The sequence below is a fragment of the Aegilops tauschii genome, chromosome 7 (assembly GCF_002575655.3).
Source record: "Aegilops tauschii subsp. strangulata cultivar AL8/78 chromosome 7, Aet v6.0, whole genome shotgun sequence".
Taxonomy (NCBI): domain Eukaryota; kingdom Viridiplantae; phylum Streptophyta; class Magnoliopsida; order Poales; family Poaceae; genus Aegilops; species Aegilops tauschii.
In genome coordinates, this window is record NC_053041.3 from 527,188,529 (window position 1) to 527,201,434 (window position 12,906).

Here is a 12,906-nt window from a genome sequence, read left to right on the forward strand (position 1 = left end):
CGCGACGTATTTTGTTTTTTAGAAGTTCTGAGGGTAAGGTGTGAAGGGCACATATGTGTGTGATGTCTACCTTCAGATAGACGGTGGGTGCGAGAGGCCTCGGGAGAGCGTGACTCGTGAGGGTGCGTGTGTGCGTGAGAGAGGGGGGCATGTACCAATGCAATGCATGTGTTCGTAAATCATTATCCGATGAACATTCGCCACAAGCCGTTTCCTGACGAACGCCGTAAGAACCGTTAGATCGGCATCTGACAGTGTCAGTTTTGCCATGTCATTTAACAGAACAGCCACTCCTCCTACACACAAATCTTCCACGTGAGTGTTAGCAACTGTCGTATGCTCCTCCCTCCGTTCCAAAATGCAGTGCATATAGCTTTATTGAAAATTCGAACCTCGCAAACTTTTACCGAGTTTTCTTGTACCAAAATGCACATATAGAATACCCAGTATATATCATTTCATTCATTTTTGAGAGGTAACTATAAAGAAGGGGGAGGAGTCTACAAAGAAAGACCGTCGTATCACCTGCAGCAATTTCAACCATCCTTTGGTGTGGAGGAATATCATAGGAACTCTATATGATATGATTTTTATAGGTTTCTTTCCTTTAGAGCCAATTGGTTCATAGGAATAGATCCATATACTCCACATTTCAAAGGAAATAAACATGATATCATATTTATAGCTTTATAGCCACTTGGTTCATATGAATGGATTCCTATACTCCCATAATTTCAAAGGAAAATAAACATTAGCGTATATTCAATAGAAAAGTTCCCACGATGTGAACCAAATGACATCTCTTTTCTAATCCCTCCTCATAGGAATTGAGATACATGTCATCTCTAGATTCAATAGAAAAGTTTCTATGATGTGAACCAAATGACATCTCTTTTCCAATCCCTACTCATAGGAATTGAGATACATGTCATCTCTTTCCCAACAACTTCCATGTATACATCTTCTATTCCTAAATAGCTAGTACAACCCACTAGTAGCTTTTTTCCTAGACATGCAACTATGGCACAAGAACACGTCATGCATGCAAGTCATAAATCACATTGTTTTTGTACTCTATGCATGCAATCACCACATCATCAATTCGTGCATGTTACTCATAAGTTATTTCTTGCATTAGATTTTGTATTGACAATGTATGTGTTGGTCACGTGCACACATATGTAGTTCACATTCACATTTTTGTTAGAAATGTCATTCTTTTAACTACAATTCAATTTTTCTCTTTGTACTCCCTCTGTCTGGGTGTATAAGTCATGTTCTGAAAACCAAATAATCCCAAAACACTTAGGCACGGTACATTAACTCCCTCCTCGTTTCTCGTTTCGTGACATATCAACCAATATGAGATGTAGGCCGTGCATCATTTCAATGGCTTGAGACATTCAAACATGACATGAAGTGGTTAATTCATCGCATGGAATGCTATTAACTAGCAAAAAAACCTAAGATGACTTATACACCTAGACGGAGGGAGTATTACATTTTCATTTTAAGCATACATTCACTTCCCATTAGTTATAGATGTTTTTGGAGGAACTTTTATGCATTATTTTGAGCAAAGTAGCAAATTTCATGCGGCTGCGGGTATATCAAAATGCAGGGCCCATGCATCATTGCCTTTCAGTCGAACCTACGTCCACAATATTTTGTACGTATATCTCCACTGGTCCCCGAACCCAAAATGCTGCCTCGTTCCCGTAAAACCAAGTGGCCCGCACATATTAAGGCGTCGACTCGAACTCAATCCCTCTCCCGTTTACTACGACATGGCCCCGCACGCCGTAGTACTCCTACAAACCCTACCACCGCACGCATCATCGGTTTTCTTCAAGAGGACGAGGGAGAAGCTTATTTGTAGTGGAGGCACTTTAAAAAAAGGATTTGTAGTGGAGGCCCCTACCCTAGGGTTCCCTAGGTAGCTGCCGCACACATCATTGGTTTTCTTTTCTTTATGATCTTGCGCCCAATAGTGAAATGATAGTTGCTTCATCCGTCCAGCTTAATGTTGGAAAGGTGGGGCTTTGTGATTTGACCCCTCATCACTCATTTACTACTACTGCGGTGCTACGACCGGGTGGCTCCAAGTCCAACCGCTGCTCCGAACTGTAATTTGGTGCATCGCACGTGGAACAAGACGGTGCATGAGCCATATGTCGGCCAAACGGGTCCTGTTAAGTGTGTCGTCATTTCGTGTGCGGACTGACCCTGCTTGAGTTGCTACGCCAACACGACAGGAGAAGCCTACCACTTGGTTTTGCTCCTTGGTGAATCCCGACTATATTGATCTAAAAAGATACTGTACTGCCCTCTTCGTCTCGGTTTATAGGGCATGCTCGTAGGTCTAGGTCATCCATTTGACTAACTAAATATGAGTTACTATGTCACAAAAAGTATATCATTGGTTCTTAAGCGGATGTAGTTTCTAAACATACACTGTTCATCACATATATAGCCAGTTAAATTCTCAACCTAGAACGACGTGCATGCCCTGTAAACCAATACAAAGGAAGTAGTAGTAAAAATGAGGTGATTTTACCGAGCGATGGGCGGGGGAGCATGGCCCATGGCGCAACACTAGTTGCGCCGCGTGGAACGTTTGACTGGTCAATTGATTGTGTCATCAACAAAATACAGAGTTGTATGGGTGAGCCAGTGACCGTATAATCACGACATGTATTTTTTAACACGGTACAGACGCAAGCGCTCATATATACGCGCAAGCACTCACCGCTATAAGTGCACACACGCAGACCCTACCCCTATGAGCACCTTCGAGAGAGTGAGCCAGCATATGATCTTGAGATTTTACGAAGTCACCGTAGGTGCCTCTTAGTCGAGTGGAACGTCTCCTCCCAATGAACGCACATCGGCGGAAAATACTGAAATTAACCCAGGATAAATGCGAGCACCAGGACATTAACCCTGGTGGGCTCGGGAAACCACTGTCCTCCTAACCATCCAACCACGAGTTGGTTAGCACCACAAAATGTATGTGATGACCATGATGAGCTTATTCTGAAGTCCAGTGACCATATCATGCTTTCGCTTCAAATACAATGACCATAAGTGTCGTCAACAAAATACGGAGCACGCATCAAATACAATGTTCGTCAGTGTCATCAACAAAATACAGAGACGTATCGTGAGCTAGATACCGTATGATCACCACGAGAATGTATACGGTGACCGTAATGAGCATATTCTGAAGTCTAGTGACCGTATAGTGCTTTCGCTTGAAATACAGTGACCGTCACGCGTGAATGTGTCAGGGGCTTGCATACTTTTAGAGGGCCGAGAGATAGTTTGTGTGCGTACGTGAAAGTGGTGTAGAAAGAGGGGGTGTCCGGTGGAGACAAGGGGAGATATGCCCTTCGTTTCTCTTTCCCGTGACTAATATTTTCGGAGAAAATATAAACTTTCACAATGCTGTCGGATTTCGGGTTCCGGCAAAACCCTTGAGGTTCAACCACTGGGTTGCGCATGAAGATCCCTCTCTCCCTCACTAGCTCGCTCACACAAGAATCCGCGGCCTAACTCGACGAACTCGAAGAACACGGGGACACAAGATTTATACTGGTTCGGGCCACCGTTGTGGTGTAATACCCTACTCCAATGTGGTGTGGTGGATTGCCTTGTAGGCTTTGGATGAACAAGTACCAGGGAAGAACAGCCTCAGGAGGAGAGGTGTTCTTGGGCTTGGTTGGTTAGCCAAGGTTCAGATCCTCTTCCTAGGCTTTGCGGATGGGGATGAGTCGATCCCCTCCTATGGTGGTGGCTAGTCTTATTTATAGAGGCCTCGGTCCTCTTCCCAAATATTGAGCGGGAAGGGATCCCACAACGGCCAAGTTTGAAGGGGGACAACTAGTACAAGCTATCCTGACAAAAGTAGTCATCGCCTGCCAAAGGCTCTGGTGGTGACGCCGTCTTGGGCTCCACGGTGACCTCCGTCCTGCCGTCCTGCTGGTCTTGGTCTTGTTGCACCGATATGGAAACCTTTGCCTGATGCCTCGGGACTCCTCGCCTGCGCTTGCCTCTTTAGCACCAAAGAGGAAGCGAGTACTCTACGCCCGCTGGCGCCCGCCTGGCTCCGGTCGTCATGGCCTGCGTCACAGGGACCTCGCGAGGTGTCCCTTGCCTTGATCTCTTCGCCCCTCGCGAGCCAGCCTGGTGAGGCCGCCCCTGAGGAGGTGTTTCATCGTCTGCCTCGCGAGGGTCTTGAATGTTTGCTGGTGAAGACGGGCCGTACAGGGCCGCTGGTGGAGCCACGCCGTGGGCTGCAGGCAGGCAAGTCTGGGGACCCCTGTTCCCAGAACGCTGACAGTAGCCCCCGGGCCCAAGGCGCGCTCGGACTTGGCTTCGAGGCGAAGCCAAGGGGCAACCATGAAGCGTCGCGGGCCCCAACAGCCTGCGGCCTTGGTTGACGCGTGGTGACTGACGGGACGTGGGCGTCTCCGCGTCCCCACGCCGCCTCGGCAACTGCCTGACTTGACGAGTCCCTGCTGCATGCAGAGAAAAATCATCATTGCCTATAATCGTGGGGATCGCCGGTTGGCCTTCTCCTGCTATAAATGAGGAAGGGGGCGGAGCCCCCATCGCTCATCTCTTCCTGCTCTGCTCGCTTCTTCTCCCTCCTTGCTCCTCTGCTCGGCAGCGACTCCCATGGTGTCGGGGAAGAGGTTCTCCGCCGCAGAGAAAGGGAAGGCCCGCCAGGAGGGGCCTGACTTGCCACCGCCGAAGAGGGGGCGCGGCCACCCCCGCAAGCACACCGTGACCCCTGCCGTGGCCCCTCGCGGCCGCGGTGGCGCCTCTTCGTGTGGTGGGAGTTGCCCATGTCGTGGCAGCCCCGTCGATGAAGGGAGGCGCGCCATGGTCGCGCGGACTCCCCGGCCGTGCTTCCACTCGGCAGAAGTGCTTCCGGAGTTCGTCGTGTGGTCGGAAAACCCGACCGGCACCTTGCTTCAGCTCCTGCGCTTCTTCGCCGGCGAGCTGCCGGCCATGAGTCCTGGCGGGCTCTGGCTGCAGGCTGACGGCTGCTGCAGCAAGGCTTCTTGGGTCGCGGTGCAGGTCTCCGTCGCAGGAAACACAGCCCTGGCCCGCGGCTGGCAGACGTTTGCCCCCGCGCGCGGCCTGGGAAGGCGGTGCACCCTCCACTTCAAGTACGACGGCAGCGCGACCCTCTATGTGAGGGTATTCAGAGAAGACGGCCGCCGCGTCGGGTGCTGCCCCGTGGACAATGACGGTGGCGAGGTGCTCGGCCTTGGCGACGGTCGTGACGAGGGTGAGGATGGTCTTGCTCTCGGCACTGGCCACTGCTTGTCCGGCTACGGCGATTCTTCCTCCGGCGACAGCTTCAGCAGCGGCGGCTACGACCAGCCGCCGCACCCGCTTCGAGGGCGGCAATGGGTCGTCTCGTCGCCGCGCCCCAGTGAAGCGCGAGGAGGGGTCTGGCTGAGCCCAGGAGAGTGCCATGGATCCCAGGAGAGCGCCCTGGGCCCATCCTCGTGAACTGCCACTGGAGTGCGCGCCACTTTTGTTTCATTCTTCCTTTTCTTCCTGCATTAAGAGAGAGACAAGTATGGGGCCCCGCAGGGGTGTGCAACGAACCATGATATCCAAGTTGCTATGCTATGTTTATCGTTCCTGTGTCGTGTTGCAGCATTGACATTTTATGTAGGCGCGTAGGAATAACTTAGCTTGACGTGCTCGAAGTAGTTTCCGCCTCGTGAGGCGCGCATTTCCCAGTACCTGGCGAGGCCTCCTTTGCTTGGCAGGCGTCTAGGAGCTGCAAAAATTCGTTAAGAAACTCTTATTCTTTCGAGCCCTGGTCGTAGGCTCCGCCGGTCACGACGCAGCGCTTCGCTCGCGGTACCTGAGGGGCACGGATTGAGAGAGGTGCGCTAGCTTGCGAGCTCGAGCGAGGGTGCCTCGCGAAGAAAAGGAAAAACACTCACGCGGCCCCTGTCCAGCCCCCTCGCGAGGCATGCGCGGGAGAGTATGGGCCAAAACAAGGAACCGAGGGTTGAAAAAGGAGGCAAAAGGCGCCGAAACCAGGCTGGCAAGGAACACCAGAAAGCAATTTTCATTAAAGGGGGGCAAGCCAACTGCGGAAAGCAAATGAAAAGCCGCATCCGGCACCTAGTCTAGTCTTATTGTCTTCTCACCAGTGCGGAGCTAAGTGCTGCCACTAGGACGTGGGAGGGAGCCCCCGAGGCCCGAGGGCGGCACTCCTGAGACTCTAGGGTGTGTACAACCCCACTCATTATTACGTGAGAGTGTCATGGCGGAGACCTTCATAGGCACTGGGCCTTGCTTCATAGGCGCTGGGCCTTGCTTCATGGGTAGAACTTCCGGAGGTGCTGGATGTTCCAGGCTTTCTGGATGGGAATCCCGTCCTACGTCTCCAGGCGCGCGGCGCCAGGCCTGGAGACGTGGGCGACCCGAAACGGGCCCTCCCACATGGGTGAGAGCTTGTGCAGCCCTTCCCTGGAGAGGACCCGCCTCAGGACGAGATCACCCACCTCGAGTGTCCTGGAGCGGACGTTGCGGCAGTGGTACCGCCGCAGCGCTTGCTGGTATCTTGCGGCTCGGAGCGAGGCTTCATGGTGGCGTTCCTCCCCCAGCACGAGGTCCATCCCCCTCATGGCGTCCTGATGCGTTTAATCAAATGCCAGGACCCGCGCGGTACGATGCCTGACCTCGTGTGGGAGAACCGCTTCTGCTCCGTAGACGAGGAAGAAGAGGGTCTCGCCTGTCGGCTTGGTGGCGGTGGTGCGGATGGACCACAACATGGACTGGAGCTCATCGTGCCAGCCCCTGCGGCAGGCCTCAAGCTTCTTCTTGAAGGTCCTGATCTCGAGGCCCCTTAGGACTTCTGCGTTGGTGCGTTCGGCTTGGCCATTGCTCCTGGGGTGCGCCACAGAAGCATAGCAGCTCTGCGTTCCAAGGTTAGCACAACACGTTTTGAAGAGATTGCTGGTGAACAGTGAGCCGTTGTCGGTGATGATGCGGTTAGGGACCCCGAACCGGCTCACGAGGCCCTTGATGAACTTGACCGCGGATCCGGTAGGGATGGTGCGGGCAGCTTCCACCTCCGCACAATTGGTGAATTTGTCGATGGCGACGTAGAGGTAGCGGTAGCCCCCTGGCGCTCGGGGGAAGGGCCCTAAGATATCCAGCCCCCAGACTACGAATGGCCACGAGAGCGGGATGGTCTGGAGGCCCTGAGCCGGCTGATGGATCAACTTTGCGTGGAATTGGCAGGCCTTGCAGGACTTCACCAGCCCGGTCGCGTCGTTGAGCGCCGTAGCCCAGTAGAACCCACTGCGGAATGCCTTGCTGATGAGGGTTCATGACGACGAGTGATGCCCGCAGTCCCCGACGTGTATGTCAGCTAGCAGCTCGTTCCCCTGCTTCCTGGAGATGCACCGCAAAGAAACATCATTTGGTCGTTTCCTGTAAAGCTCACCGTCCTGAATGTAGTATGCCGTAGCTTGCCAGGCTACGCGCTCGGCGTCCTCTTCCTTCTCTGGTAGCGCTCCTCGCACCAAGTATGCCTTGAACTCCTCAGTCCAGCACCCCTCCTGAGGCTCAAGCGCTAGGAGCAAGCGCGCTCCTGAGGTCGGGCCGCAGGCGGGGGCTCCCGAGGCTGGTGGCTCGGGGAGTTCCTCCTGAAGTGGCGCCGGTTCCATAGGCAGAGGAGCTGCCAAAGGCTCGAAGAGTCGTTCCTCAAAGACGCCAGGCTCCTGAGGCAGGCGCCTGGATGCCCTCTTGGCGATGTCATCGGCCTGCTTGTTGGTGCCACGAGGCACGTGCTGTAGCTCCAGGCCCAGGAACTGCTTCCCTATTTTGCGTACTTCCGCGAGGTATGCCTCCATGTGCTCGTCCTTCGGCTCGTACACCTTGTTGGAGAAGTTGACGAGGAGCTGCGAGTCGCCCTTGATGGTGAGGCGTTTCACCCCTTGGGCCACCGCAGCCTTAAGGCCGGCGATGAGGCCCTCGTATTCTGCGATGTTGTTGGAGACCTTCTCGCCCCGCTGGAAGCAGAGCTGCACACCGTAGTAAAGCTTGTCCTGAGTGGGCGAGATGAGCACAGCTCTAGCCCCCGCGCCCTGGAGTGCGAACGCGCCGTTGAAGTACATGACCCAGCCATCTGGCGCCTCACTTCCTGGCGAGAGGGATCGGTCCTCGTCTGGTCCGAGCTCTGGGGTGTCGGTCCATTCTGCCACGAAGTCGGCGAGCGCAACTCCCTTGATGACCCTGGTTGTGCTGAACTCTAGGTCAAACGCTTCTAGCTCGATGTTCCATTCGGCGACTCTTCCTACAACATTAGGGCTCCTGAGCACTCTCTCCAGCGGGTAAGCCAAGACGACCTTGATCGGGTCACCCTGGAAGTAGTGGCGCAGCTTACGCGAGGCCACCAGGAGTGCGAGCAAGAGCTTTTGAGGCATGGGGTATCGTGCCCTCGCATCTCGTAGCACCGTGCTGACGAAGTACACCGGGTGCTCGACGAGGGCGGGAGTGCTGGTGGAGTCCTTGGCTCCCTAGGGCTGAGGTGCTTCCTGTGGATCTCCGGCTTCAGGAGCTTGACGACTTGCTAGGACAGCCGCTGCCTCGGGAGCATCGCCTTGGTGTTGTGCTCCCTTGGCCTGGCGCTCTTCTCTGAGGGCCACCAGCGCCGCGCTGGCGGAGTGGGGTGTGGCAGAGAGGTAGAGCACCAAGGGCTCGAGAGGACGAGGCGCTACCATCACCGGCGGGCTGGTCAAGTATCTCTTGAGGTCTTGAAATGCCAGGTCGGCCTCGGGGGTCCACTCGAACGAGCCCTTCTTCTTCATCCTCTTGAAGAAAGGCAAGGCGCGCTCCCCCAGCTTGGAGATGAAGCGCCCCAACGAGGTCACGCAGCCCGCGAGCTTCTGCATTTCCTTCAGGGTTTGCGACGGGCTCATGTCGTCTATCGCTTTGACCTTCTCTAGGTTTCCCTCGATCCCCCTGTGGGACACAAGGAAGCCCAGCAGCTTGCCGAAAGGGACACCAAACACGCACTTCTCCAGATTGAGCCGCAAGTCCACCTGGTGCAGGCTCGCGAACGTCTCCTCCATGTCTTGAATCAAAGTTCTAGCCACTCGAGACTTTACCACAATGTCGTCAACGTAAGCCTCAGCGTTCCTCCCGAGCTGCTGACCCAGGGCGATGTGCATCAGCCGTTGGAAGGTCGCGCCTGCGTTGCGCAGCCCGAACGGCATGCAAGTGTAGAAGTACACCCCGCGCGGGGTTAGGAAGGCCGTCTTCTCCACATCTGCTACCGCCATCTTGATCTGGTGATAGCCCGAGAACGCATCCAGGAAGCATAGCAGATCGCACTCGGCGGTGGAGTCAACGATCTGGTCGATGCGTGGAAGTGGGAACGGATCTTGGGGACAGGCCTTGTTGAGGTTAGTGAAGTCGACACACATGCGCTCTTTTCCTCATTTCTTCGGCACGATGACGGGGTTTGCCAGCCATTCCGGGTATCGGACCTCGTGGATCACACCTGCTGCTTCTAGCTTGTGAGTTTCTTGCACGATGAAGGACTGCTTCTCTGTCGATTGCCCCCGTGCCTTCTGCTTCATAGGGCGCCCATCGGGCACACCCTTAAGTGATGCTCGATCACGCCTCTTGGGACCCATACCAGCTGCTTGGGTTCCCAGGCGAACACCTCCTTGTTTGCACGCAGGAACTTCACCAATGCTTCCTCCTGGTCTCGGTCAAGGTTGGCGCCAATGGTGAAGGTGGCTCCCGAGGATCCATCCTCCTCGACCGGCACTTGCTTCGTTTTGGCTTGATCCTGGGTGAACAACTGCTTCTTTTTCGCTGGCGCAGCCCCCTTAGCCCCCGGGGCGGCTCCGTCGGCCGGGCGTGCTGCTGCTGCGGCCCTGAAGGCAAGTTGGAGGCCCGTCAGGGCCTCCTTGGTGTCTCCAGCCACGGTAAGGACGCCGTTGCTCCCTGGCATCTTCATGAGGTTGTAGGCAGGATGGGTTGCCGCCAAGAACTGAGCCAGGGCCGGGTACTGTAGGATAGCGTTGTACATGAGGCCGATGCGGGCGACATCAAAGTCCATAAGCTCGGTCCAATAGTTGTCGCGCGTGCCGAAGGTCATGGGGAGGCGAATCTGCCCTAGGGGACTGGTGGAGCCGCTACCAACCCCGGAGAAAGGCTTGCTAGGGCGGAGCCGTCCGCACGGCACATGGAGCAAGCTGAAGGCTTCCACCGAGAGCACGTTGAGTCCGCCCCCCCCATCGATGAGGGTCTTGGTAACCGCCACATGGCAGATGGTGGGCGTGCAAAGCATTGGTAGAGTGCCCGAGCCCGCGTTGTTCGGTGGATGATCCTCCATGTTGAAGGTGAGGTCGGCCTTGGGCATCGCCCATCCTGGAGGAGCTCCCGGATGCGCACGGGCGGCACCCACTTGGCGGAAGAATTGCTTGACGTGGCGACCTGAAGGCGGTGCCTGGGAGCCACCAAGGAGGGCCGCGACGGCAGGGGACGCTGGTCCACCGAAGCGCGCGATGAAGAGGTCGCGCGGCTCCTCCCAGGAGGCCACAGAAGATCCCGGCAGATGGAGAAGCCAAGCACGCGGCACGCCAGCGAGGGCCATGGGGAACCAGTTGGCCTTGACCTTGTCGTCGCCTCCGGCTTCCAGAACAGCCTCCTCTTATGCCAGCAGGAAAGCCGCTGGATCCGCCGTGCCGTCATAGCAGGGCGGCATCTCCGGCTTGAATTTGCGCGGCCACCGCACCTGCCGCAGGGCAGGGGCGAGGGACTGGACCCCCTTGGTGCCGCTACATGCTCCCGTCAATCCAGTCGGAGAAGCGGCGCCATCAATGAGAGCTGGTCGGAGATGCGAAGCCGTTGGGGGAGCGAAGCTTCGGTGCACCCCTACCTGGCATGCCAAATGTCGGATTTTGGGTTCCGGCAAAACCCGTGAGGTTCGAACACTAGGGTGTGCACGAAGATCCCTCTCTCCCTCACTAGCTCGCTCATTGAAGAATCCATGGCCTAATTCGACGAACTCGAAGAACAGAGGGACACAAGATTTATACTGGTTCGGGCCACTGTTGTGGTGTAATACCCTACTCTAGTGTGGTGTGGTGGATTGCCTTGTAGGCTTTGGGTGAACAAGTACCAGGGAAGAACAGCCTCAGGAGGAGAGGTGTTCTTGGGCTTGGTTGGTTAGCCAAGGTTCGGATCCTCGTCCTAGGCTTTGCTGATGGGGATGAGTCGATCCCTTCCTATGGTGGTGGCTAGTCTTATTTATAGAGGCCTTGGTCCTCTTCCCAAATATTGAGCGGGAAGGGATCCCACAACGGCCAAGTTTGAAGGGGGACAACTAGTACAAGCTATCCTGACAAAAGTAGTCTTCGCCTACCAAAGGCTCTGGTGGTGACGCCGTCTTGGGCTCCACGGTGACCTCCGTCCTGCCGTCCTGCCAGTCTTGGTCTTGTTGCACCGATATGGAAATCTTTGCCTGATGCCTCGGGACTCCTCGCCTGCGCTTGCCTCTTTAGCACCAAAGAGGAAGCGAGTACTCTGCGCCCGCTGGCGCCCGCCTGGCTCCGGTCGTCATGGCTTGCGTCACAGCGACCTCGCGAGGTGTGCCTTCCGTTGATCTCTTCGCCCCTCGCGAGCCAGCCTAGTGAGGCCGCCCCTGAGGAGGTCTTGCATCGTCCGCCTCGCGAGGCTTGGCCCCTCGCGAGGGTCTTGAATGTTTGCTGGTGAAGACGGGCCATACAGGGCCGCTGGTGGAGCCACACCGTGGGCCGCAGGCAGGCAAGTCTGGGGAACCTCGTTCCCAGAACGCCGACAAATGCAGAACAAATTTTGGATGCACCATGCAATTAACTTTCTTGGATAGCATTGTACTATTGTATATGCTTACTTTCTTAGTGGCCGATTGCGTGTGTGGTGTGGTGGGCACATCATTTCTAGTTGGGGTGGGCACATCGTTTCTAGTTGTGGTGGGTCAACATGAGGACTCATCGGTCGGTTCCATCATGCGCCACATAGGTTGGACCGAGATGCATTATACGAAGACCCATGTGGAGGACTCGGCGTACAAGACGAAGCTAACAAAGTCGTGGATGACTCTATCCCCATTGGTGATAAGCCAACTATATATGATTTGTAACCCTAGGCCCCGAGTATGTTATAGAAGCCTGGGGGCTAGTTCGTCGATAGTATGCACACACACACAATGCCTGGTATTCACGTGTACTTTGTACACATCCCTATCACTAATATACAGTACCAGGAGTAGGCTTTTTCCTCAACTGCAAGGGTCCGGACTTGGGAAAACTTTGCCTCGTATTACCATCCAGCCTAACAGTCTGGGATATCCTACCGAATGTTCTGATGGAATCATATCCGCCAACTACTAAGAGAGAGGTGTGTCTGTGGGGGGGGGGGGAATGTGTGCGATAGAGGCCTAAAGATAATGTGCGTGAGGGAGACACGTCGACACATATATGTTCATATAGAGGGCTAGTAGAGATCGTGCGTGTGTATATATGCATGTAAGGGAAATAGTGTTTCCAACTGAGATTAGTTAAAAGAGTGGTACATTGTAGTCAGAAAGAGAGAGGGAGATATAGAGAGAGTTTGTGCGTGAGACACCCTGGGAGAGATTGTGAGCATGTGTGAAAAAGAAATGTCGATGTATATAAAGTGTGTGCACTTATGCGTTAGGTAGAGAGATATATAGCGCGTGTGTGAGAACGGGCCGAGGCATAGTGCATCTACATGTAAAAGGCGGTTCTACGCATTAAATTAAACTATAAATGGCATTATTATTTTTGGATGAGATCATTAATTTTGCAATTTGCGTACACGTATGAACGAAAATCAGTGTATCAG

At 54.7% G+C, this 12,906-nt stretch overlaps 1 protein-coding gene across 1 annotated transcript; it reads right to left on the reverse strand.

Moving 5' to 3' along the window:
* Positions 1-7,367: 7,367 nt before the first annotated feature.
* Positions 7,368-7,895, reverse strand: LOC109767385 (uncharacterized). Its single transcript, XM_020326137.1, has one exon. The coding sequence runs from the start codon at positions 7,893-7,895 to the stop codon at positions 7,368-7,370; it is 528 nt and encodes a 175-aa protein (XP_020181726.1).
* Positions 7,896-12,906: the final 5,011 nt, after the last annotated feature.

Excerpts from the sequence above, each read along its gene's own strand:
- LOC109767385 (XM_020326137.1), bottom strand. The coding sequence starts at position 7,895 with ATGGAGGCATACCTCGCGGAAGTACGCAAAATAGGGAAGCAGTTCCTG.